Raw genomic sequence first — 27558 nt, 5'->3', positions numbered from 1 at the left:
GACGTACTTACTTTTGTTTTCATTCTAAACACTCCCACATTATAACTTTGCCTGAATGTGCCATCACTGTTGCACCAAAACGAATGAACAATGTTCCGTTATAAAGAATGTTGTCAATGCAGTGATTTTATGCTAATTAAAAAAAATCACATTTTTAGGTCATTGGGTCTTTTTTAAAATCAAATTAGGCCGAGTTCAATTTAAAAGTCTAGAAATGTTGCTACTTCCATAGGATGTCGCCACAATGCTTATTTATTTAATTAAAAAGTTCAGTGTGTCGGGTCGGCTAGCTAGTGCACATATCCAACATATTTCTTGATTCAAGACATAAAGGTGTGGGTACATAAGCGGCTTGTAGGCATATCTTAAATGGATGTCAAAACCGCACTTGAATATGTACAGGGTGAGATAAAAAAATTGCAACAAAGTTTTTAAATTTTATTTAATAAAAGCAAAAAATGTCGGAAATAGCATCAAATTTTGGAATAATTTTAGATTTGTTCGAATTGGTCACCTTTGGCACGAATTATGGCCTTCAAACAGCCAATGAAACCGTCACATGCTGCCCAAATGTTGCTCTGGGGTATTTTGGCCTAGGTGATCGACACTTTGGTATTTTTTAGTGCCAACCTAGCTTTCCAAAATACTCCAGACCCAATAGTCCAACGGATTGGTATCCGGAGATTTTGTGACCATTGTGCGCTGGAAATGAAGCGAAGATCCTCATTTTGTAACCATTCTTGGGTGGCGCGTGCTGAGTGCGATGGTGCTGTTGGAATGTCCAAGGTCTGCGGCCAAAATGTTTGAGTGCCCAAGGCTTTAATACACCCTTCAGAATATTTTTGCGAAAATATTCTGCATTTATTCTGATGCCACGGTCGATTAATACGAGCGGAGAGCGACAATCGTCTGTTATGGCGACCCATCACCATGGCCGGCGCTTGAGTTCTGGTGGCCAACCGAAAGTGCACATTTTCAGCTGACCTCTTTGGCAAGTAAACACTATCATTTTGTTCACAAACTGCTGGACAACAAATGTTTTCTCATCGGAAAACACCAAATTCGACAGTTCACCACTTTCAGCCAAGCGAAGCAGCACTTTAACTCTTTTGAGGCTATTTTCTTTCTATTGCGGTGTAAGTTTTTGCACTTTTTGAGATTTCAATGGCTTTTTACCCCTAGCTCAGGATATGTTCAGTAGTCATTTTTCCCTTTTCGATCAAGTCGCTTCTTTACTTTTTGAACCATTTCTGCTGTTGTTGCTGTTTTTTCCGTGCACTTCCTTGACATCGTTCTACGCTACCAGTGTCACGATATCAAGCGATGGTACGAGACACAAAAGATTTTTGGACGATTTCGATTGCATACAAAAGCGAAAGGAGTAGCGAAGTACAGTAGTACAGCGTCGCATTATCCTAGTTTCCTTGAAGTTGAGTGACGTGAACCATGTCCAATATATAAAAAAAAAACTATTAAAATATACTAAAAACAAGTTTTATTTTAAATAAGATTATAAACCACAAACTTATACTTATTATTTACAAGAAAGCAACAAATTACACATTAATTCTTATAAAAGTGGCAAGCAAAAACACATTTCCTTCAATCCTGTTGATCGATTGGAACCACTTCTGTTTGAAATTCCTTTCGCAATATCTCCAACTCTTTCTCTCGCTCTTCAACTTGTTCGGCCAATTTCTTCAAAACATCACCGCTAACTGATTGCTCAAACATTTCATCGTAAGCTGTTATGAAAGCCCTTCTCTGTTCTATATACTTTGCATGTCGTTCCTCGGCATCTTTCATGGTCTCCTCATTCTTGGCCTTCATCATTTCAATTTCCATGCGTTTTTGTTCGATGGCACTTTGTAGCTGTTCAATATTTTTGTCAGCGCTTAATATTTGGTTTTGCAAATCCTGGGCTTGCATATTAAGTTTGGCAGCATGTTCTTTCATTTTTTGACATAATTTTTCAAATTTATCCGTTTCCTGGGCTACACGGTGACGCAAGGCGTTAAGTTTTGTTTCCAATTGTGTATCAACTTCATCGATAATATCTTTGGCACGTAGTTGCGTTTCTGTGGCCTGTTTTTTCTTTTCCTGTATTGCTTTCAGTGTGGCTTCCTTGATGTGCAGCAAGTTTGGAATACGTTGCTGAAGTTGTTCTTCATCGGGACGCAAAGGCAGTTGAAGTTCCTCGGAAGAGATTTTCTTCATCTCTGGTATATCCGAGAAAGCAATTTCCCTCATAAATGCATTAAAGGAATCCACACCATCGGTAAACTGTTTTAACACCCTTGCATAGAGCACCTGTTGATTGTGGTTGCGTGACTCCAGTTCACGCAAGGTACGCTCTTCTATGCTCAGTAAATGTTCCAAATGTTTTTGATCGGTCATTAACTGATTTCTTTGCTCCACCGTACAGACTTGCTTGTTGATTACCTTCTGTAAATTTTCAATTTCTGTTTCCATATTCTCCACTTCATTTAGTACATCTGCCTTCTCCCGGGTCAATTGTTGTTGAGTGCGTTTTTTATTATGATATTCCTCTTTCAGCCGCTCCATATCGTTACTTAAGAAATCAAATTCATCTGTTAATTTGGCTTCCAATCGCACTAATTCTTTATCTTCTTTGGGTTTTGCATCCTCTAAGCATTTCAATTGGGCACTCAGTTTTTCAATTTCTACGTGAATTGCAGCTGCATCCGGAAAATTACAAGTCTTTTTTATGAGAAGATTACATGTTTCCTGTTGTAAGCTATTAAACTCATCATTCATTTGGGTATCCCAGAGAGTAAATCCCTCCTCAGTGTTCATTAACAATTCACGTTGAAATTCCAAGTCGGGACTTTGAAATATGTCCTCCGCCAATCGGGAACCATTCATGATTTCATGCGGCTCCTGCAATTCAAAGAAATCCACAACCTGTGGCACAACATCTTCATCCACATAGGGTGGTACAAAATCCATTAGAAAATCCAACAACACAACGACATTGCCAAACGAATGCTGGGTATTGGGCGTCTTCAGCCATGATTTATTTACGGGATGAGGATATTGTAACTTCTGTAATATTTGTATGATATCCTCGACATGATTGCTGCCAACCACATAACGTTTCCCCCAAATGTGATTGAGGAAAAAGTTGACAATTGCCACAAACTGTTTAATGGACATTTGGCGCAAACCCTTCTGCAGGAAATCGGTACTCATGCCACCAATTGTATTCTGATTTAGTAGATATTCAGTGATGCGTTGTGTCTGTTCCTGTACCCATTTCTTGTCGTTATGCAAGGCGCCACCATTGGATGCAGTTGCATTACCACCACGATGTTTTTCGGCAGTGAAGAGAACACGATTACTGGTGATTTTAGCATTCGACATGGGTGTGGTCGACTGACGACCCGTAACGCTACCGGGAACTGTAAGAAATGCATTGGAGCTTGTTGTTGCGCGATCAGTTGAGCCGGATCGTGTGGGCACAGCAATGCGACTTTGCCTAATGGAAGGTATGAATTATCAATGAAGTTATTTTTGCTGGAAATTAAAAAACATCATTCTCACCTTGTTGTGAATTTGGAAGCTGTAGATGGTGATGGGGCTACGCTTTTTTGTTGGGCCCTAAAGAACATATTCAATCATTATTTTATATTATCAAAGAAATTGTGATAGTTTACCTTGACTGGCGCCTTATTCCACCAGGTTCTTCATGAAATTCAGAAGTACGTCTTGGTCTCTGCATTTTAATAATTATAAGATTAGATTTAAAATTGAATTAACTTTTTAAATAATCCTGTACAACAAATGTGTCCAATCCAATTCTTATCCAATTGCTTGTTTGTTTTATTGATTTTATACTTCCTTGGTTGATTGTCGTCTCTGCTTCAAACGCGCGCTTTCGTTTGTTTGGTTGGTTGTTCGTTGCGAGCGTGGAAAACAAAAATGAAAAACGTTCCAACGAAACGAATATAAAGGCCACAAAGGAATAATAACGAAGAAGTAAACAGAAAGCCAAGACTCGGGGTACTCTGTTGTTTACGAATGAGACGTGAGGAAAATTGAACATCTCCATTAAAGAGCGCGGAACTAGTTGCTACTATCGTTTGTTTAAAATGCTTCTCTCCATATTGATTGGAGGACTATGGTGTTGCCAACTGAAATCAAAGTCTTTGCCATTGTTGATTTTTAGATCTAGTATGTACATGTACTCAATCGTTGCATTCCAAAACCTACAATTTTTGGATATGTTTATGATCACTATTAAAACAATAAACCAAAATGTATTTTTTGGCGCCTTAACAACGAAACGGAGCAATTTTTTCTTTGGTAGTTGATGCAAACAATCGATGTCAGAATCGATAGTTTACATTAAAAGGCGATATCGATGCAGAGTTTTATCGGACGAAATGGCCATTTTGGACTGAATCAAGGTAGATGTACTAGGTAATCGCATCAGCCCAGCTGACGGCACCATTAAATGTCAAAACAAATTGTTGTAATGAAGAATTCGCCCTAAATGAATGCAACAACAAATTTGTTTATGTTGTCTCCCTAAAAGTACCTTTTTATAATATTTCAAATAATTTAAGAGCAAGTTTAGAGTGAAACCAAAATAAAAGAAAATGAAGGAAGGAGGTTAGAATGGAGTGCAGCTTTAAGAATTAAGTTAGCCTAAACATCTAAGATTCCCAAAGCACATCACGGGAAGTAGTGCAAGAATTCGACTCTTGTCATTTGCAGTTCCGGAAAACTTTCGGTTTAAACCAGTTAAATATAGTCATTATAAGTTTCTTGATTTAAAAAATATCGCAATACTACAAATAATACTTATTTTACTCTTATTTGTTTTACAATAAAAACTTTTATTGCGACGTTCGTTTACGACGAGAGGCACACAAAATAAAATGTAAACAAACACCTCGTTTCTGATTGGTTGAAACAAATTTGCCGCAACCTTTAAATGTCATGGCGAATCTATGTTTTTCGCCTTAGATGCCAATTTTGACATTTGAGGGGACCACAAATGTTGCTTTGTTGTAGCAATATGCCGATGCGGTTACCTGTTAGATCTACCTTGGGCTGAATGAAATTTGAAAATACAACACTGTTATCAGTTACAAGAAGAAATATTGAAAAAATTTAAATATTTGTACTACGATAACCGATTTTCTCTTTATGATATCGAAAAAATTGCAAAACTAGTAGATTTTTGGAGGTTTAGCAAATTAAACAGAACAATTTTTATACGTTTAATTCACAACGCCATGCATTTTGATAACTTACTTTAACCTCGGTCCATCATTAATACTTGTTCAACCCACACTCTTTTGTTCTTTTACGAAAAAGCCAGTCGTTGACTTAAGAGAGTCAAAAAAAGTGAAAAATCAAGGTAGAAGAATACAGATATGTCAACAATTTCAAAATTTGTTTTTTTTTTTTAAATAAGTAGATTTTTGTATGTTTTCTTATATGACGCCAATAGGAGGTTGTTATGATGTGCATTTCAACGATTTTTACGAATTTGAATAAATTTTTATTCAAAATTTTCAATTTTAGAGTTGATTTGACAGTTCGTTGTCAAAGCAGCTGTGTCGATGCGACTACCTGTATTCGTCTACCATGTTCTGGCAAGGAACGCTTGCTAACTTATCAAAATGATGACTTGAGTTTTTTCACAAACCACTGTCATATGAACATTGTATTACAACATCCATGTTATACGTCTCCTCAATAAGATGCATTGCCGTTGATAAATCGGCTCATCCATTTTAGTTACAGAACGTAAATGAATGGGATTTATAAAAATCGTTTGGATGTCCATTTCTATTCGACGAAGACATGGAAAATCCACATTTCCCTTCAAATAAAACTTCATTTTTTATGGAACAATTTTGAATTTTTTATTGTATTTTTTTTTCTTATGAATTTGCTTTTTTCTTTTTATTTGGTTTATCAAATTAAATTTCCTAAATTAAATAAACATATATTTATTTAAGAGAGGGGGATATATTGGGGGGATGGGAAATAAGGAATGGATATTAAGGTAAGATCGAGGATATAAGGGGAGGGGGAATGGGAGTCGATACATTGTTTTATACTTTATGTTAAGTTTTCACTTTGATACATACATATACATAATTACTTAATTTTTCACTTTTAAAATAAATTAAAATACACATAATAATCTAAATTTCTTGTTTTTTGTTTTAAATTTACTTCCATTAAGGTACTTTGGAGAATGAACTAGTCTAAGCACTGGTCTTTTTTTCCTTATCGTTTTTTTGTTTTTCTTTTCTTACAAATTCTTTACTAGCAACAACTCGTTTCAGTTGTGTTACCGTCATAACTACAGAGGGGCGGGGGGGATTATGTTCAATTTTCTATATCGAACACACTATATATATAAATATAGAATATAATGCATCACTATGGCTAAAATTCTTAGAAAGAATTATTAATTAGTGGTGGAGGGATAGGCGAGTGGTGGTTCTGTGAGGGTGTGGAGGCGTAAACATTGCTGTTTTGATTAATTTGAGGCATTCAGTACATCATAACCAGCTCCATATTCCTTGTTGATTGAAAGCAAGAACAAGAATGCTAGGGCCAACAAACTTGAGCCCAGCAAATCACCCAAAGCAGTAAGATAGGGAATGGATGAATTGTCGGGATCGATTTTCCATTTCCACATGGCATGTACAATAATGTGGGCAATGTACATCAAGAGCATAACCTGAAATGAAAGCCACGATTAGTATGAAATAGTTTATTGGTCTCATGGCCCCATTTTAATTAAATTATTAATTAAAAAATTAATCTACAAACAGCTATTATTTTATCAGATGAAATGTCAAAATTCATGCTTGAGTCGAAAATAAATATTTTCGCCTTGACAGAAGGATTTTGTGGCGAATATGTTTGTGGTCAATTTTGCTTTGCTGCATGGTAGAATAATACAGGTGGATGCGTCAACGCTTGGTAACATTGAAATGTAAAATTTTTCAAAATGTTTTTTTCAAAAAAGTACATTTTTATAAGTTTTCTTATGCGACACCAATCGGAGGTTGTTATGATATGAATTTTTCAACAATTTTTAGAAATTTTAATAATTTTTCATTTAAAATTTTTAATTTAAAAATTGGTTTGACACTTCATTGCCCCAATAGCTGCGATGCGACTACCTGTATTCTTCTACCATGGTTTTGATGTTTCCTTTTAGTTGCAGCGAATTAAAATTTAATTGTCAGATTGTCTGGTAATCAACTGAGCTGGAAGGGGGACCTTATACTTGGATCATGATTGGTCTGTTCCAAAATGTGCCATTTTTTACTACGATAACCGATTTTTCCTTTATAATATCGAATATCGAAGATTCTTGCAGGTTCTGGAACAGACCAAATATTTTCAAATTTTCAAAACCTTACCTGTATTAAACTTGCAAGTATATATGAAAAGGCAAAGTAGAATGTGACAGTCGACTGAGACATGTGAATGTAGTCAGCGGCAAATATAAAGACAATATTGCCAGGAATTGACATCATGATCAACAAACGAGCTGTCTTGGCATAGGGTACTGTAAAAAAAAAGATTCCAATTATTTTCTACCATGAAAAAATGTCTGTTTTGTGGACCTACCTCCTTTGAAAAGTGCCTTCCAGGGCCATTCAAATATTTTCGTGTGTGGCGGTATAATACCAATAATTGAACTTTGATGTAACATTGTTGATATTTTACTAGCCTGTACTGAAACCAGATTGCCACCAATGCCATTAATGATGGGTTGGAAAACAACGAAACCGTTAAATATATCTACAGCAGCATCCAGAACAAGGCCTCCCAAACTGTAATAGATAAAGAGAAAACAATGAATAAATAATCTGTATCATTGGCAAAAAAGTAAAGCATACTTTAAGGCGTATACATTTATTTAACCCAAACTATATTAATTGAACTATTTTCAAATTATAACAAAACGTCGAACTTACCCACTAATACATAAAGCCGACAGTACCGGTACCCAACCACTCTTGAGCACGGGGCGAGTATATTTGTTTTTAAGCACAACTGTAACCCACATTGGCAGTAAAATCAGATAGCAAGCGACCACCACAAATGTTATCCATAAATGGGTTTCTAAAAATAAACAGGATTTTTTAATATTAAACTAAAATCCTTTTTTTAGATTAATCCTCGCACACTCACTTATGTGATCGAACAGCAGCGAAGCGATAAACGATAACAAACTAATTGATACAACATCACCAATGGAAGCCGCCAACGGTGTTGCCAAATTATCCGGATTCAATTTATACTTTTGAGATAATAATATCACAGCCACTAATACAAAATCTAATACAAAACACGATGATGTTGCCGTAAACATGCCCGATGCTATCAGCAGCATAACATGTTCAAATTCGAAATTCCCATCCATGGCAGCACCAACGGCTATCGCAAACATGGCAACCAGAAATGATGCAACAGTGGCCTGCACCTGCACCAATGCTATGTTGCCGACAATCATACGTATGATTTCCTTGCGCGATGTCATATTGCCTAAATTGACCTGAGTTGAGAGGCGAGATGCCAGACACATGTCCAAATTGCCTTTGAGACCCAGCAGAGCGGGCACCAAAATGAAGAGTTCACTAACCGATTTGAAGACGCGCCATTTCTGTAAAAGGGAAAGGGGAGAAAAAACATTAAGAATTAATCACTTTTAATTAAACAAAACTTTTTAAATATTGATTATTTATTTAATATATTTAACATTTCCAAGTAGGATATTTAAATCGTATTTTAAGGGCTCCACAGCCATAAAGGTGGGAATGCATAAAGCGCTTATTTGGCTGAGTTAAGTCATCGACTGGCTTTTTCGTAGAGGAACAAAGGAGTTTTAGGTTAACTTAGTTCGATTTCGGCCCTAGGCTCCTTTGTTCATTTTCGAAGAAGCCAGCCGATGACTTAAACCAGCCAAATAAGCGCTTTATTCCCCCCTAAACTTCTAACAAACTTTTGTATTTGATGAAAATGATGAACAACAAAAAGTAATTAAATCAAGACCACACAATCTAAATCAAACCATAAAAAAATACGTTCCACTATAAAATTACTACCCAAGAAGATAAAAATAAATTACTAACATCGACAAAGAACAAGAACATTACAATAGGGTAAATCTGCAATAGCAGGTAATTGGAAATGTGCAGAATTAGGTCATTTTAATGGACTATTCTTAAAATGTAGTAAAAGAAATAAATACTTAACGTATTTATTTGCATCAAAAATACTAAAAATAAATTTTTTAAGATCTTTTATTCCCATATTTTTAAAGCATAGTTTTAGGCTGTGGTGTGAAGTTATATGAGGCATAATGGCTACCAAAATCTCCGGATACCAATCCGTTGGACTATTGTGTCTGGAGTATTTTGGAAAGCATGGTTGGCACTAAAAAATACCAAAATGTCGATCACCTCAAGCAAGCGCTTCACCGGGAATGGACCAAAATACCGCAGAGCAACATTTGGGCAACGTGTGACGGTTTCTTTGGCCGTTTGAAGGCCATAATTCGTGTCAAAGGTGACCAATCTAAAAATTTGATGACATTTCTTAAATTTTTTGCTTTCAATCAATAAAAAAAATGTAAAAATTAAGGCATTTGATTTTGTTGCTATTTTTTATCTCACCCTTTATCTACGCTTGAGAAAATTTATAGGTAAACCATTTTAAAAACTTTCTTCAAAAATAAGTTTTTATATGTAGTCTTATACGATGGCATTACCAGGTTGTTGTGATATGTATTTTTTAACAATTTTAAATAATTTTTCATTCAAAATTCTCGATTTCAAAATTGGTTTGACTGAATGATCCGGTATCATCAGCTGTTCTATTATAAAGTGTTTTTAAAACAAACAAGTTCGTTTATTGTTTTGTTATTATTTGTATCAATCAGCTGTTACATTAGAATTTTTTACAAGCTCTTGTTCGTTTACTTTTTGGAAAATTTTCCATTTTGTTTTTATTTTTCGTAAACACTGTCGTATGACCATTGTATTATAAAATCAATGCATGCTAGAAGAATACAGTTAGATACATCAACGCTTGGGAACTCTGATATGTCAAAAGTTTTAAATTGTTTTTCAAAGATAAGTAAATTTCAATATATTTTCCTATACTTTGAATAATATTTCACTTAACATTTTCAATTCCAAAATTGGTATGACAGTTCATTGTTCCAGCAATTGTGTCGATGCGACTAACTGTATTCTTTTACCATGTTCTGGCTAGGAACGCTTGCTCTAATTTATCAAAATGATGACTTGAGTTTTTTTTTCATAAACCACAGTCGTATGAACATTGTATTACATTGTAATTTATAAAAATGATGACTTGAGTGTTTTTAATAAACCACTGTCGTATGAACATTGTATTACAACATCCATGTTAAAGTAATGCTATGTTCCCATCAGTGAGATTGAGATATTTGTAATGTTTTCGTTTATTACATTTATATTGTGGTCATTAATTATAGCCATGGTAGAATTAAGAAGGTAAAGTCATGTAATTATATATTTATATTTTTTTTTTCAAAATTATTCATTTGACAATATCTCATTGTCAAAATTATATTTGAAAATCCATTATATGCACAGAAATCAGAGATGGGAACCTCTTTCTTATTTAGAGAAATTAGTCAAAGTAAATTAAGAAAATGCAGAAATGGATAATGTTATTTGAAATTACTTTTCCTTCTCATTTTAACCTTGATAAAAATGATGACTTGAGTTTTTTTCATAAACCGTATGTCGTATGAACATTGTACATCCATGTTAAAGAAAAGCTATGTTCACATAAGTGAGATTAGGATATTTGCAATATTTTCCTTAATTTCATTTATATTGTTACCTATAACTAAAACATGATTAATTTTGTTTAATCTAAACCTAGTTCAAAATATTTTAAGCCCTGTAGCATGGTAGAAGAATATAGGTACATGCATCAACGATTGGCAACATTGATATGTCAATTTTTTTTTCAAAAATAAGTAGATTTTTATAATTTTTCTTATACGACACCAATCGAAGGAGGTTATGATATGCATTTTTTTTTAACAATTTTGAATAATTTTTCATTCAAAAATTTATATTTCAAAATAGATTTGACAGTTCATTTTCCCCAGCAGCTTTGTCGATGCGACTACATGTATTCTTCTACCATGCCCTGTAGTGTTAATTAAAATTTGAAATATATGACATTTCTTCCTGAACTAACTGTAATTAAATGAAACATGCAATGCAATATTTCTTAAATTATATATATTTCTAAATAGAGAAATGACATTTAAGGTAAACAAAACAAATGTCATTTAACTAGAAATTTTGCACCCATTTACCTTACAATGTCAATGTGAAAGTTTATTACTAAAACGTGTTGCATTTGCAATTTGAAATGTAGTTTGGGGGCATATTTATGTTTGCTTATATGTAAAATGGTATTTATATATTTTTATAGAGGAAACCCCCATAGAACTCTGTGTTTGTTTGTTTGTTTTTTTGAGTCATGATGGGCATGTCTGTCACAAAAATGTAAGTACGTCACACTGCTACCAAATATGAGAGTCCAATGAGTAAATCAAAAATTTTGTTCAAAGCTACTGCGGTTGTTCAATCAAACATATGGGTATTGTTTGTTGTTTATTGACATATACGTTTTTGACGTACACATGTCAATGTGTGTTATCAACAAAACAATTCTCTGCCCTATTGTTTGTCTGTGTGTCAGAACCTTAAAACATATATTTAAACAAACTTTGTTAAATCATATTGCATGCATGTCATGTCTCATAGATGTCATTGAATTATTTTTTCACCCATCAAAATAACAAAAATAACAATTCAATTATTTAACAGATTATAATCTGTTTTTTACTATGGGAACCCAAAAGAGAATCATACGTAAAATTATGAAAATAAAAAAACTCAAATTAATTTAAGAGTTAATGCAAAGTAACCTCTAATTAAATAATTACAATTAACACCATGGTTTGATGGGCTGATTTAATGATCTAGACAATGAAAAATTGTCATCAAGCGTGGAAATTTTTTTCATTTCAAGACAAACAACGTGTGAAATATTAACATTAAAGTAAATGCGATTATATAGAGTATATGACGTTGTTTTTTTAATAAAATTGTTTGTAGAGACTGAGTAAAATTTTATCTATAGGGTAACTAAATACACCGAAAACCTCAAATTTAAATTTTCAATTGTCAAAATTAAGTTTTACAACCATTCGTAATTTATTTAACGCATATTCTGCTCTGTTCGTTACATTTGTGGCCATGGTAGAAAAATGCAGGTAGTCACACGGACACAGCTTCTGGGACATGGCAGAAGAATACAGGTAGATGCATCAATGCTTGGGAGCATTGATATGTCAAAAAATTTAAATGGTTTTTTCAAATATAAGTAGATTTTCATATACCTTCATATACTACGTCATTCGGAGGCTATTATAACTCGCGTTTTTCAACAATTTTTACAAATTCAAATAATTTTTCATTCAACATTTTCAATTCCAAAATTGGTTTCACAGTTCATTGTCCAAGCAGCTGTGTCGACGCGTCTACCTATATTCTTCTACCATGTTCTGGGACAATGAACTGCCAAACCAATTTTGAAAGTGAAAATTTTCAATGAAAATCATTCAAATTCGTTAAAACTGTTGAAAAATGCATTTCATAACAACCTCCGATTGGCGACGTAAAGGAAAATATATAAAACTCTACTTATTTTTGAAAAAAAAAAAAAAACCATTTTAAAATTGTTGACACATTAATTTTCCCAAGCGTTGATGCATCTACCTGTATTCTTCTACACGCATCGACTCAGTTATTGGGACAATGAACTCTCAAACCAATTTTGGAATTGAAAATGTTGAATGAAAAATTATTTAAATTTGTAAAAATTGTTGAAAAACGCGTATTATATTAACCTCCGAATGACGTCGTATAAGAAAGCATACAAAAATCTATTTATTTTTTAAGACACATATAACAATTTTTGACACATCAGTGTTCCCAAGCGTTGATGCATCTACCTGTATTCTTCTACCATTCACACTCTCTTCGTTTGTTGTTACTTATAATACACCAATCATATTTCGCAAGTAGCGTTCCCTACATCGTAATTAGTACAAGACATGAATAGTTCTAAGGTATAAAATGTTAACCATTCGCAGTACATGGCTAAGTTTACTCAAAAGAAGAAGACTCGAATTGTATCCTTTATTCGGGTGAGATGAAAAAACTGCAACAAATTTGAGACTACTGTCATTTCTAAGCCACTCGTCCGACAGCTGTCAAAATGATTCCAGTGACAGCTCATTATATTGTTTACAAGTGTACAAAAGCATTTTGGTGAGAATTTTCCAGAAAAAAGTTATTCGTGATGGAATTCAAGCGTGATAGAGTGATTTCTTTATATTTAACTGGAAAGCCACAAGTGGCTATCGTTAGAGCACTCCAGCATTTAAATGTGAATAAATCTTTTGTGTCTTGTACCATCGTGACTGGTACCGTGATACTGGTAGCGTAGCCCGAGGTCAAGGAAGTGGACGGAAGTAAACAGCAACATCAGCAGAAATGGTTCGAAAAGAAAAGAAATGACTTTATACAAATCCGCGTCGCAGTGGCCGAAAAATGGCTGCTGAGCTGAACATATCGCAATATTTTATTCGGCAAATATTGAAAAATGAGCTCGGGGTAAAGCCACTGAAATTTCAAAAAATGGCAATAACTTTCACCGCAACAGAAAGAAAATAGATTCAAAGGAGCTAAAGAGTTGCTTCGCTTGGCAGAAAGTGGTGAACTGCACTGCCGAATTAGGTTGTCTCCGGTGAGATAACATTCGTAGTTTAGCACTTTGTAAACAAACAAAATGATCATGACAAAGACGTCAGCTGAAAATGTGCAACTTCGATTGGCCAGCAGAATTCAAGCGCCGGCCATGGTGTGGGCAGTCATAACAACTGATGGTCGCTACCCGCTCGTATTAAACGACCGTGGCATCTGAATAAATGCCGAACATTATAGCGAAAATATCCTGGAGGGTATATTAAAGACTTGGACACGCAAACATTTTGGCCGCAGACCTTGGACATTCCAACAGGACTCAGCACGATCGCACTCAGAAGCACGGTTACAAAATGAGGTTGCTCGCTTCATTTCCAGCGCACAATGGCCACCAAAACCTCCGGATGCCAATTTATTGGAGCATTTTTGAAAGCAAGGTTGGCACTAAAAAATACCAAAGAGTCGATCACTTCAAACAAGCGCATCGCCGGTAATGGGCCAAAATACCGCACAGCAACATTCGGGCAGCGTGTGACGGTTTCATTGGTCGTTTGAAGACAATAATTCGTGCCAAAGGTAACGATTTCGAACAAATCTAAACTTATTCTAAAATTTGCTGCTATTTCAAAAATTTTTTGCTTTCATTCAATAAAATTAAAAAAAAATATATATGTAAAAGTTACGGTGTTTGATTTTGTTGCAGTTTTTTATCTTACCCTGTAATTTATTGATTTGTTCCAGAACTTGCAAGAATCTACAATTTGTGCGATTTTTTCGATATCATACGTTTACATTCTTGCAGTTCTGGAACAGACCATATTTTGATCTTTATTTTATGACCTGACTGTTTAAAACACCAAAATTTATACTACAAATTGAACGTATGGCCATGCTACTTCATTTCCTTTCTACAAAGAGCAATATGTGTCATTTGTCATGAGAAATTTCTTATTGGACTCTTAAGGTGGGAATACATAAAACACTTATCTGGCTGGCTTCTTCGGAAATGAACAAAGGAGCCTTGGGCCAAAATCGAACTAAGTTAACCTAAAACTCCTTTGTTCATCTACGAAGACGCCAGCCAAATATGCGCTTTATGTACTTCCACTCTTAGATTTAATTTCTATTAGGCTTGCAATTTTCAAAATAACGATACTTCGAAATTGCATGCCCACAATAAAAATCATCGAAAGGAGAAGAAGACGAGTTTCAAGTGAATGCATGAATTTGCAAAGTCTTTGTTGAAGAACTGTCAAATGTTCTCTCTTGGCTCGCTCTCTTTTGTGTTAACAGACGACTAACAGCATAGACAAATTAAGGTATAGACTAAAAAGTTGTCTCATCTGTTATCTTCGAAAAAAGTGCTTCAATAGATGTCGTTCATGCTGTAAGAGAGGTTCAGTAGACTCACTCAATTCTCTCACTATACAAAATATTGAATATTTTTATGATACTTTAATATTTATCAATTAAAAACGAAACAGGGACTTTGTTTACATTGACATTACCCAACTATGTCGTAAAATATAAAAATATGGAACTTAAATAGCAAAAAAATGAATAAATTGTTTTCGAAGTCGAGTGACTTCACTAGCCCTGAGTGACTTAACTGGCCCAAGATCAACCATAGTGACATCTGCCGGAAGGGGTAAATTTTAAAACTTTTTAGTCTATACCTTCATTTGTCTATGTTGTTACTGTTAGCATAGACAAATGAAGGTATAGACTAAAAAGTTTTAAAATTTACCCCTTCCGGCAGATGTCACTATGGTTGATCTTGGGCCAGTTAAGTCACTCAGGGCTAGTGAAGTCACTCGACTTCGAAAACAATTTATTCATTTTTTTGCTATTTAAGTTCCATATTTTTATATTTTACGACATAGTTGGGTAATGTCAATGTAAACAAAGTCACTGTTTCGTTTTTAATTGATAAATATTAAAGTATCATAAAAATATTCAATATTTTGTATAGTGAGAGAATTGAGTGAGTCTACTGAACCTCTCTTACAGCATGAACGACATCTATTGAAGCACTTTTTTCGAAGATAACAGATGAGACAACTTTTTAGTCTATACCTTAATTTGTCTATGGTAACAATTAGGGTAACCAGGCACACCTATGAATAATACATTTTTAAAGGTATCTGACCACACATCATTTTATTTTATTTAATTTTTTGGGCTTTTAAAATTCTGCTATTTTTTTGTGTTTTTAATTTGACTACTCACCTCTACTCTGCCCAATATAATGCCAGCTCCAATCGTACCAATACCAGCCAAAAAGAATGGTATTGAAACCTGTATTAAAATCGTTGTCCATTTTTCCTGTTTGATGCCCGGCCGATTGAGGGCCATCTTTTCGTCCACACTACTTTGTCCATCATGGCCAAGGCTGCCGGGACCGCCATTGCCGCCGCCACCACCACCACCTCCGCCGCCCGCTCCAGGATCAGGTTCTGAGGATGCTATGGACGTCGTGATGATTGAGCTTAATGAACCGGTTGTCGAATGTGGTAGACCGGACAATTTGTCATTGTCGGTGTCTGTGGAAACAATTTTTTTTGAAAGGGAAAAAAGTAAACAAAAAGAAATTTAGTAAAAAAAGCTAAATATTTAAAGTGCTTACTTAAATATTTCAACAAAAATCTTGACAACAATACAAAAAATAATGGTTAAACAATTATGACTACAGGAAAAAAACACATTCAAATATCTTAAAAACGACAGAATGTTGGAAATCACACTTTTGCACTTAAGCACAAAATGCACAAAACATGCTCCGCTGACCGTGTTGTTTTTGTAGCTTTGTGTCGAATATCGATTAGAGTGTTAGAACAAAATAATGGCAACAAATGAGTGATGAAAGAATTAATTTGTTAAATAATGATGATGAGATTATGTGAAAAAAAAAACAATGGGTATAAGCCATAAAAAAAGTCGTGTCAATTGTTAAAAAAATAATATTAGAATTAAAAATAAATGGATTTCATAGTTGAATTCTTAGAAATAAGTTATGTTTTGAATTTTATATATTTTTTTTTAATTTATTTGTTCAGAATCATCAATATTTTATTGTTAGAAGTTTAAAAAGTTCAATATTCTAAATAATCATTAGAACCCTGTCTGTGAATCCACCTAATGTTGAGTTATTGACGCCAAATTCCCGTTGATGTTTCAGCAAGACATGCAAGTCTCTTAAGGCTTAAACAGAGCAAAGCTAAATCATGGCTTCGGCGTGAAAAGACAAAAATAGCTGACAACAGTGTTGTATTTTCACGTTTCTGTCAGCTAAAATGGCAACATTGTTCAATGTCACGATTTAATCTTTGAGCTGCTTCACCATTTAAAACGTCCCCCATTGCAATACAGTTGCATGTGAAACCACCTCATTTTTTCTTATCGCACTATCGTTAAGAATCGATATTCATGGTAGAAGAATATGGGTAGACGCATCGACGCAGCTGCTGGGACAATGAGCTGTCAAACCAATTTTGAAATTGAAAATGTTGAATGAAAAATTATTTCAATTTGTAAAAATTGTTGAAAAACGCGTATTATAACAACCTCCGAATGACGTCGTATAAGAAAACATATAAAAATCTACTTACATTTGAAAAGACATTTAAAATTTTTTTTACATATCAATGTTCCCAAGAGTTGATGCATTTACCTTGATATTCTTCTACCATGTCGATAGTATAACATTTAAAACTCCCATCCCCGGTACAGAGTCATGACGTCTTGCACTAATCCTATTCCACACGACAAAAAATCCTCACTATTACGATTTTGTAAAACAAACAAAAGCTAAAAAAAATTCAAAACGTATAAAAATCATCACATTTTGAAATCAGATTATAATAACTTATCAATATTTACATTTTGTTTTTGTTGTACATGTGTTCTTCTACTTTGATAAGGCAATTTTATTTTACGATTAATGCAACGTTTCAAAGGTAATAATCTTAGAAAATTGAAACAAAAAAATGGAATCTTAAAAAAAAACAATTATTTTTACACTCTACTTGAATTTTTCGAAGAAATACATTTATCAAGAACAAACATTTTTTTTGTCGCCAATATGAATCACTGGGGGGAAAAATAATCTTTAAAGGCCGAAACAAATTGAAGGTCATGTGCTTTCTTTATTGGCCAAGGCAAGTAGAGGTAATGGTAATCCAAAACAACACTTGACTTCTGTCAATGTGCATGGATTGGCGTGTAACTTTGTGAGTTACCACAAAATTGAATTGAGACAGAAGTAATCCAACAACAAATGCGTTATGACGCAAATAGCTGACTCTGTTTCGGTCGTAAGGCAGAATTCGATTTATTTCGCCTTATCGAAATGTATTTCCAGCTTAACTGTAATTTAGTATGCACTTGAAATTTGTGGCATTGAAATGCTGATAATTCTTAAATCTCGAAATAGAAAAGTGAAATTGTTTAGAAAATAATTATAGTTAAGTTATTACCTTAACTTTTGAAACCTTTGAGCGCGTGCCAAAATGAAAATTAGTCTATATTTGATACTAACTGGTATATTACCATTTGATTTTGTTGGGGAGTTTGAGAAAAAAGAAAGGAAAGCAAGTATAAATTACTCTAACTATAGCCTAACTGCCATTCCTTTTGAAAAAAAGCCCCAACTTTCCCAGTAAGAAGTAGAAAAATATGGAGCTAGTTCCATCAGTTCACAAAAGTGAAAAGTTCATTTAAACTGGTTTTCCGCATCGTAACAATTTTCAAATTACTTTGACCTTTGGGCAAAGCTATATTTGGCCCGTGTATGAACCGGTTGAGGAGAGAATAAAAAAAATGGGAATTACTATCAATGTTTGATATTAACATAATATTCACAATATCCGTGTTCCCTGTGCACTCCCTCCACTGGGAGGGAAAGGAGAAATTAATTATTCTCATAATTTTGCTCAGCACCGTGATTCCTTAGAAAAAAAAACCAACCTTCCTAGTAAAAAACAGAAAACTATGGAGAGAGAGTTCCGTCAGTTCATAAAAGTGAATAGATTCTTTAAACTAGTCTTCTGCATCGTAACAATTTTCAAATCACTTTTACCATTGGGCAATCTTATTTATGGCCCGTATATGAACCAGTTGTGGCGATAATAGTAGTGTGCGCCAAATGGGAATTACTGTCAATGCTTGATATTAACATAATATTCACAATATCCGTGTTTCGTGTGTACTGCCACCACTTAGAGGGAAAGAAGGAATTAATTACTCTCATAATTTTGCTCAGCACTGTGATTCTTTTTGAAAAATAACCGATCTTTCCAGTAAAAAAGAGAAAATTATGGAGAGAGTTCCATTAGTTCATAAAAGTGAATAGTTTCTTTTAAACTAGTTTTCCGCAACGTAAAAATGTTCAAATCACTTTTTTCTTTTGACAAAGCTTTATTTGACCCGGGTATGATCCAATTGAGGCGATAATCGTGCCAAATAAGAATTACTGTCAGTATTTAATATTTGAAGAGTTTGAGGATGGTCTAAACACAATATCCGTGTTCCGTGTGTACTCCCTTTAATGGGAGGGAAAGTAAGAATTACTTACTGTTACAGTGTTCTCATCAATGTAATTCCTTTTGAAAAAGGCCCAACCTTCCCAGTAAGAAGAAGAACAATAGGAAGCAAGTTCCATCAGTTCATAAAAGTGAATAGTTCCTCCTTTGTAGGAGAGTACATAAAAAAGAGACATGACCTAGTTCCGATGACTGATGATTTGTAAGTGAAGACATAAAAAAAACATGCCCCAATTTATTTCAGAGAAAAGTTTCTTTGAAGTAGTTGCCTCCTATAACGAGGCCTAATGATTTGTAAGGAAGGTCACAAAAATAAACATGAACTAGTTCCAATGGTTAAACTCAATGGGAATACGCCTCATTTATTTATTCTGCTATGACCATTGCACACAAAAAAAATCTCAAATATTTTCAGATAACAAATCGTGAAGATCTTGGTTATAAGTCCCTATATACGCCTGAGAAATTTCATTCAATTAAATTCCTTGAAATTAAGCGTTTTATGCAAAGTAAGAAAGACTTGGATGACGTCTTTCTTACTTTGCATTAAAATTATTCATGTGTAAACCGGATAAACTATGAAAATAAAGGGCTTAAATGTAAGCATCGTCTTATTAAGAAAACATTATTAACTATATAACTTAATTTCATCTTTAATTTGTGGCCGTAAGGTTTTAAACACCAAAATATAGTACAAATTGAACGTGTGGCCATGCAACTTCATTTCCCCTACACAGAGAGCAATAAGTGTCATTCCAGCTGAGAAATTTCTTATTAGACTCTCAGATGTTGTTTCCCGCCAATTTTTTTTTTTGTTAGAAAGTGAAGTGGGTTACTAAATAATCCAAAATAACAATTTACCGTACTATACATAAGAAATTTTTAATTTTTATAAAGAAAAGATATAATAAAAGGGGCTTGTCATATATTAACTATGGGGATTTGTGAATTTGTTAACAAATATATAAAAAAACCATAATTCTCAAACAACGTTGGGCTACCTCTATACTTGTTTTTACAAAAAAACATTTCTCTTACAAGAAAACCAAAAGTCGTAACAGAAAACAACAAACAGTTACTTTGCTATGCAAATTTCTCGACAAAAAAAATTATGAAAAAGGAGAGAGAAAGAGAGAGAGAGTGGGACTTCTAACTCACCATTTCCATAAATTGTAAACAATTTAAAATTATCATCCTGCGATTGTTGATGCTGTATGGTGGGTATGTTGTTGGTGTGATTTGTTTTGTTGTTGCTGTAATTTGTTAGTGGCGGCAGAGTATAACGATAATGACCATGTGGCACACCATTGCCGCTGGTGTATTCATGGGGTGTGGAGTTTAATGATTTTGTTGTATCATTTGTGGGTGTTGTTGTTGGGGCTTTACTACTACTGTTTTTGTTGTCGTTGGTTGGTGGTTGTTGTATGTCTAGTGTGTGGTGCGCATCTAGCGATCGTCTACTCAGACTATTGTTGCTCGTACTATGATTATCACTGCCATTGTTGCTAGTCAGACTGGGGAAATGTGCATCTAGGTTTGTTGTTGTCGTCGTCGCTGCTGCTTCTGTGGCTGCTGCTGCAAACGCCGCTGTAGAGGATGCCAGCGGCGTTGACTGTTTGCCAAACGGCACTGTATTCGCCGATGGCGGCGCTGTCAAGGATGTATCTTTGTGAAGGTCATTGTTATTGCTCTCCAACTGCCATTGATGCGATGATGTATCGGCTTCTCTGCCGTTGAGCGACATAGTTTTTTGTTTTGTGTTTTTTTTTTTTGGTTGTTATTCAATAAGTTTTAATAATTATTTTACAAGATATATAATTATATGTACAATGGTGTGTGTACGTTTGTGTGTGATAGTGATTTATTTAGGAAAATTAATATAATTTATTGTTCTTCTTTGCATTGTTTTGCAATTAATTGCAGTAATCAAAAAAAATATGTATATACTTTATGTAATTTACAAAAGAAATTTAAATCAATTAAATTTTTTGCTTTTCTAATTATAGTTTTAAAAATAATAATAATAATATTAATTATTATAATAATAATAAGTAGGAATGCTTTGTATAATACTTTTGGTTTCCTCGATTGCAAAAATACAAAAAACAACAAAAAATACAAACAAACAAATATCTATGTACGTAATAAACAAAACTAAGAAGGCTTCTTGTTTGACTTACATCAATGACACACAGGCAAACTACGGCATAAATAGAGCAGCGCTGTTTGCTCTGCTGGCGTTGCTTACTATGTACATATAACACATGAGAGAGAGTGTGAGTGAGTGAGTAAGGGAGAGAGAGTAGATATTTAAGAACAAATGCTTCCGGTTTACATTTGGTTGAGCGTATGCGTGTGTGTGCTTTGTTTTGTTTACAATTGAACTTTAGTTAATTACATTGACTCTAGAGGGCGTTAAATAATCTCATAACAGTTTTTTTGTTACCAATTAATTTATGTTGTTTTCTCTCTCTCACTTTCTTTACATATCACCTCGTTTGTTTTTTTTTTTGGAGAGAAATAATAAATTGAAAACAATTGACAAGAATTTAAGAAATATTAGTGGATAGGAGAAAATTAGGAAATATCACACGTTTTCTTTGTTTTGTTTTTCTTTCTTTCTTCTGTTTTAATAATAATTAAGTATGTGTTATAACTAAACTATAATAATTAAGTGCTACTTATTAAATATATTTATTAATAATAGGTAATAATTTCTTTTGTTTTTCTTTTGCAACTATGTGTGTGTGAGTGTTTCCTTTTTTGGTGCTGGTGTCTGCCGGTGTTGTAAAACCTTTACATGTCAGGGTTTACGCAAGCGTTGTTGAAGGGCGTGTAGTGGGGGCAAGGTTGTGTAGTAGTATTTGTGTGTGAAAAGTTGCTGATTGTGTACATGGATTTGGTTTTGTTTTTAATTTCTTTTGTTTTTTTTTTTGTTATTATTATTTTTTGGTCTTAGAACTCTATTTGCTACTTTCGTCTATTGACTCGAAGTCAAAGGCTTTAGTCACCGGACCGTTGATATGGCTAAAATAATAGAGATGAGAAGAAGAAGAGAAAAAAGAGAAAGAAAATTCTTATAAAGGATACCGCTTGTATACTCAGGATCAAAGAAAAAACAGCATTACAACAAAATTCCTTTTGAATCGAAAACCATAAAATTGTTCTGTAATCGGGGGAAATGCAATTAAATCTTGTTTCTTAATTTTTTTTTAATTTAATTAATTTGTTCAATACCTATGTTGTTATTTGCAATTTTCCCTACAAAGTTTATGTTGTTAAGGCCATTCCATTTCAATTCAAGCAACTCATATTTGCGTTAATTATCTAAATCTAATCAGAAATAATTTATTTTAAACTATCAAACAAATTAGCGTCCAATCATGGATGGGTGGTTCATAAAATTCTTAAGTAATTTTTATACCCTCAGCCATATGGCTAGAGAGAATTTATGATTTTGCATAAAATTGGATAAAAATGTTCGATTTTTAATTATTCGCTGTCTCATAAGTACTTCTGATTTGATGTGTGACCAGAAAGCTTTATAAATGAGTTTCTTATAATTACAGGTGTCAGCATGCACCTCAAATATATGAAACAACGGCTTTATTTTGTTTCTCCATGAGAGAGAGAGAGTGCGAAGTAAAGAAAAATACACAAATTTCTTGGCCTGTCTTGTTTTGTTTCTCCACGAGAGAGAGAGAGGGAGCAATAAACAAACTTCTTTACCTCTCTGTTTTTGATTCCCACCAACATTCAGTTAATTTCTCCATAATAAACAACTAAATAATTATAAAAAAAAATTCCATTTAATTTTCAAAGAAGTGTTAAGTTATTCCTTACGAACGAACACTCAATACTCTATTGCAAATTCCAGGAAATACCAGGCGTTAATTGTCATTCTGATAATATTAAATGAAATTAATTTATTTGATAAAATAAAGGTTGTCGGTTTTGGAAGTCATTAAAGTTCATTGCAGATAAATGTTAATGTAATGAACTTGTTTTACGCAGCAGTTCGATGTGTAATAAAACAAGATATTTCCGTAAATAAACAGAAAAGAAAAGAAAAAACACATAAAATATATACTTCGGATGATATCCTTTAAAAGTAATAACAAATTAACAAGGTCGTTTTTTAATTTGCATTTTTATTGAAGCCTAGATAAATGCTAAAAATATTAAACCTGTTCCTACAAAAGATTAAATTTATTTTGCAATTTATTTTTTTATTTTAATTTAAATTTAATTTAATCGCTTATTTAATAAATTTTAGAATTGTTTCGTGTTGTATTCAATGATAAATATAAAAAATCTGGTTCTCTACCCACGATTTTTTTTATTCACCAATTACCCATGGTAAAATAAGATGGTAAAGTAATTTTAAATAACAATATCCGGCTCTGCATTTTCTGTAAATTACCTTGTCAAATGTCACGGAATTAAAAACAGGTTGCCATATCTCATTTCTGTGCATAAATACAAATTTTGAAAATAAGTTGTGTCAAATGAATAATTTTGAAAAAATTATAAACATATGATTGCAGGAATTTACCTTCTTCATTCTACCATGCGATTACCGAAGATATTTTTGGATAGATTTAGAAAACTGTTTTGTGTAAACAAGACATTAGATAAGAATTCCTCCATGGTAGAAGAACACAGGTAGTCGCATCGACACAGCTGCTGGGACATGAACTGTCAAACTGATTTTGGAATTGAAAAATTTGAATGAAAAATTATTAAAATTTGTAAAAATTGTTGAAAATGCATTACATAATAACCTCTGATTTTCGTCATATAAAAAACATTTTTGACATATCAATGTTCCCAAGCGTTGATGCATCTACCTATATTCTTCTACCATGAATTCCTCACGTAAGACAAACAAATGTCATCATTGTGAAGGAAAAAGACTAAATGTCAAAATTTGTTAACTTTTTTCTTGTTCTTTGTTTACATGTCGTGCTGGGATTCCATTAAGAATATGTATTTTGACAACTAATCAACTGCGAAAAATCCCATGGTAGAAGAATACAGGTAGATACATCAATGCATGGGAACATTGATATGTCAAAATTTTTAAAATATTTTTTTAAAAAATAAGTAAATTTTTATACGTTTTCTATACGACAACATTCGGAGGATGTTTGCATTTTTCAAAAATTTGTACAAATTGGAATAATTTTTCATTCAAAATTTTCAATTTCAAAATTCGTTTGACAGTTCATTGTCCCAGAAAGCTGTGTCGATGCGTCTACCTATATTCTTTCTCCTTCTCCATGAATCAGACAAAGTGTCAAAATTGTTTACGTTTAGATCACCATGTGTGAACCGGTCTTGTTGGCCACTATTGTAAACAGCTGTTGAGCTTTTGATTTATTTTGTTTTTTTTTTCACCCCCTTATAATCAATTCAATTAGAAATAAAATCGTCAACTGTTAAATAATTTTCATTGGAATTCCTTTAAAAAACAATTTAATTTTATTCTATATATCGTAACAATGCAATTATTTCAATGTGCCCGATGATAGTAGTAAAACTTGAATTTATTTTCGTAATGAAAACTTCCAAGAATAGTTTTTTTGTTAACAATTTCATAACTCTCAAGTTTTTTTTTTTTTTTTTGATTAACGTCTGCGTGTTTTGAAATAATTACAAAACGAAGTTTATTACATACTGCGCTAATAGTTTTACAATGACGTAGAAATATAGTTATTATTTAAGAGTGACTAGTAAAAGGGGGGTTTTCTTAGGTTTAGAAGCAACAAATATTTTGAAATAAATTAAAAGCTGTTGTGGGATTTTTTAAACTCATTTCTTGAGTTACTCATAAATATCGGATCACCGATATCAAACGCAAAAATTATGAATGAAAAGTCTAAATTAAAGTTGGCAACACTTTTGCCATCGATAGGACTCATGGTGGATGAATGGTAGACAGTCGCATTGACCCAGCTGCTGGGACAATGAACTGTCAAACCAATTTTGAAATTAAAAATTTTGAATTACAAACTATTGAAATTCGTTATAATTGTTGAAAAATGTATATCATAACAACCTCCGATTGGCGTCGTATAAGAAAACATATAAAAATCTAGCTTTTCGAAAAAACTGTTAAAATTGGTATATTATTGCAGGTTCCGGGACGAAACATCTAATTATATAACATTCAAAAATAATATAAATACTAATTATAATTTCTCTACTTAATCCCCAAAAGTAGTTTTCTGTCCTGGCTATTTCAACTTCAAAACACAATACCGCCTAGATTACTATAGTCACAAATGCACCCTCATTATCCATTAGATATTTAATGGACAAACACTTGACTTTCTGTTTTGTTTTTTGCTTTTTGTTTTCCAACATTTAAAATTATCATTCAAATAAATCTCAGCAATTTCTACAAATAATACTTAAAACAGTTTCTTAATTCCAACAACGAAAATGACTTGCCTTTTGTTTACAAAACTTTTTTTGTTATGTGCCATAAAATCAATTGTATTAAAATCTGATGGATAAACAAAAAAAAGTTAAATAAGTTAAAGCTCTTTATCGCGGTAATTGCTCTATTGTGATTTATTTGATGGATGTGTTTAAACAATACAACTCAAATAAATCATTAGATGTTAGTTTATCGCGTCAAATTTCTAAAAACGTAAAATAAGCCTAGTGTTCTTTTGACAAGGCGCAGAGAGAAAGCGTTATTTTATGGGAAGACAATCCGAAGTACTGCATTGCAGCACGTGTGAGAGTCATAAAAAAGTTGTGAGTGAGAAATGTTGCTACAAAACCAGAAAATTTGATGTGTGGCCCGACCACTTTAAACTAATGTTGCAAAGCTGTGCGGCAAATGGAAAAGACAGGCTTTGGAGTTCTAAATGTGTGAATACCATGGTAGAAGGATACAGGTAGATGCATCAACGCCTAGGAACATTGATATGACAAAAATTTTTTAATTGTTTTTTTTTTTTTTCAAACAGAAGTAGATTTTTATACGTTGCCTTATACGACGTCAACCGAAGCTTATCATAATATGCTTTTTTCAACAATTTTTAAAAAATGTAATAATTTTCCATTCAGAACTTTCAATTTCAGAATTGATTTGACAGTTCATTGTCGCAGCAGCTATGTCGGTGCGTTTAACTGTATTCTTCTACCATGAATACAAGTAGATGCATGGCCCAAGTATATGGTCCCCCTGCCAAGCCAGCCGACTACCAAATGTAATGTCAAAATGCATTATTGCGATTGAAATCACAGAACAAAAGAAAAAACAATAGTCAAAAAAATGTAAACAGATTTTGACATTTCATCTGGTTTTCAAAATTTGCAGGAACAAATTGTTATTGCGCCGTATGTAGATGCTTCAACACTTGGGATTTTTTTTTTTCAAAAATAAGTAGATTTGTATATGCTTTCCTCAGACGATCGGTGTTTGTTATGATATGCATTTTAAAAATTTTTTTATAAATTTCAATAATTTTTTCATTCCAAAATTTCAATCTCAAAATTGGTTTGACAGTTCATTTTCCCAGCAGCTGTGTCGATGCGATTGCCCGTATTTTTCTACCATGGAGAGTACATAAAAGGTTTTTTTTGACCTAAAACTCCCAAGTCATCGGCTGGCTTCTTCGATAAAGAACAAAGGAGTTTAAGGTTGACTTAGTTCGATATTGGTCCATCACTTATACTTGTTCGCCCTATGTGTTATTGTTCTTTCACGAAGAAGCCAGCCGAAGACTTAAGCCAATAAAAAAGCTCTTTATGTACTCTCACAATAAAGAATAAAAAAACTTCATCTGTGTCCCGATTATTTTCAATAAACTGTGCAAACATATGCGGCTACTGGTAAAATCATGATTTGGTGTTCTTTAAAATGAATTTGATACCAATTAAAAATGTTTAATGCTCTCCCGTTGAAACTGTATCTATGTTTCTCTCAACAAAATGCGATTCCTTTTAAATTGAAATTCTGACTCTCTCCCCAAGCATACATTCTCATATGACTAATAACAACGAAAACTGTTACGTATTTTTAAAGGGACCAGGGCACATGACAAATTAGTGTTACCAACACTTTTTCTATGTGTAGTTACCACCTAGTCACAATAACACAGCTGATGGTACAATGAAATGTCAGAACATTTTTGGAATTCAAATTTTGA

The 27558-nt window shown here is 33.3% G+C and overlaps 2 protein-coding genes across 5 annotated transcripts in view; both read right to left on the bottom strand.

Annotated features, from left to right (window-relative positions):
• Positions 1-1532: 1532 nt before the first annotated feature.
• On the bottom strand, positions 1533-3910 carry LOC101890488 (uncharacterized). The gene is made up of 3 exons (XM_005182788.4): positions 3678-3910; positions 3565-3621; positions 1533-3499 (listed from the first exon to the last, which is right to left on the bottom strand). The coding sequence occupies exons 1-3, from the start codon at positions 3740-3742 to the stop codon at positions 1603-1605; spliced, it is 2019 nt and encodes a 672-aa protein (XP_005182845.3). The 5' UTR covers positions 3743-3910; the 3' UTR covers positions 1533-1602.
• Positions 3911-5874: 1964 nt separating this feature from the next.
• Positions 5875-27558, bottom strand: part of LOC101889413 (solute carrier family 41 member 2) — a 116307-nt gene continuing 94623 nt past the window's right edge. For 3 of the 4 annotated variants that reach the window (XM_011293934.3, XM_005182783.4, XM_011293933.3), the window contains 6 exons: positions 16080-16393; positions 8200-8671; positions 7983-8130; positions 7633-7838; positions 7422-7570; positions 5875-6730 (listed from right to left, as the gene is read on the bottom strand). In XM_011293934.3, coding sequence (XP_011292236.1) covers positions 6527-6730; positions 7422-7570; positions 7633-7838; positions 7983-8130; positions 8200-8671; positions 16080-16393 — 1493 coding nt within the window. In that variant the 3' untranslated portion in view covers positions 5875-6526. Of the gene's footprint in view, positions 6731-7421; positions 7571-7632; positions 7839-7982; positions 8131-8199; positions 8672-16079; positions 16394-20548; positions 21335-27558 lie in introns of those variants that run through there. The other variant, XM_005182782.4, reaches the window with a different exon arrangement.

This window comes from Musca domestica, unplaced genomic scaffold (genome assembly GCF_030504385.1).
Source record: "Musca domestica strain aabys unplaced genomic scaffold, Musca_domestica.polishedcontigs.V.1.1 2, whole genome shotgun sequence".
Lineage (NCBI taxonomy): Eukaryota > Metazoa > Arthropoda > Insecta > Diptera > Muscidae > Musca > Musca domestica.
The sequence above is the reverse complement of the archived record's forward strand: the minus strand, read 5'-3'. Positions and strand labels throughout refer to the sequence as shown.

Excerpts from the sequence above, each read along its gene's own strand:
- LOC101890488 (XM_005182788.4), bottom strand. The coding sequence starts at position 3,742 with ATGCAGAGACCAAGACGTACTTCTGAATTTCATGAAGAACCTGGTGGA. Across the intron at positions 3,622-3,677 it reads GGAATAAGGCGCCAGTCAAG|GGCCCAACAAAAAAGCGTAG; the intron begins GTAAACTATCAC and ends TATGTTCTTTAG. Across the intron at positions 3,500-3,564 it reads GCTTCCAAATTCACAACAAG|GCAAAGTCGCATTGCTGTGC; the intron begins GTGAGAATGATG and ends ACCTTCCATTAG.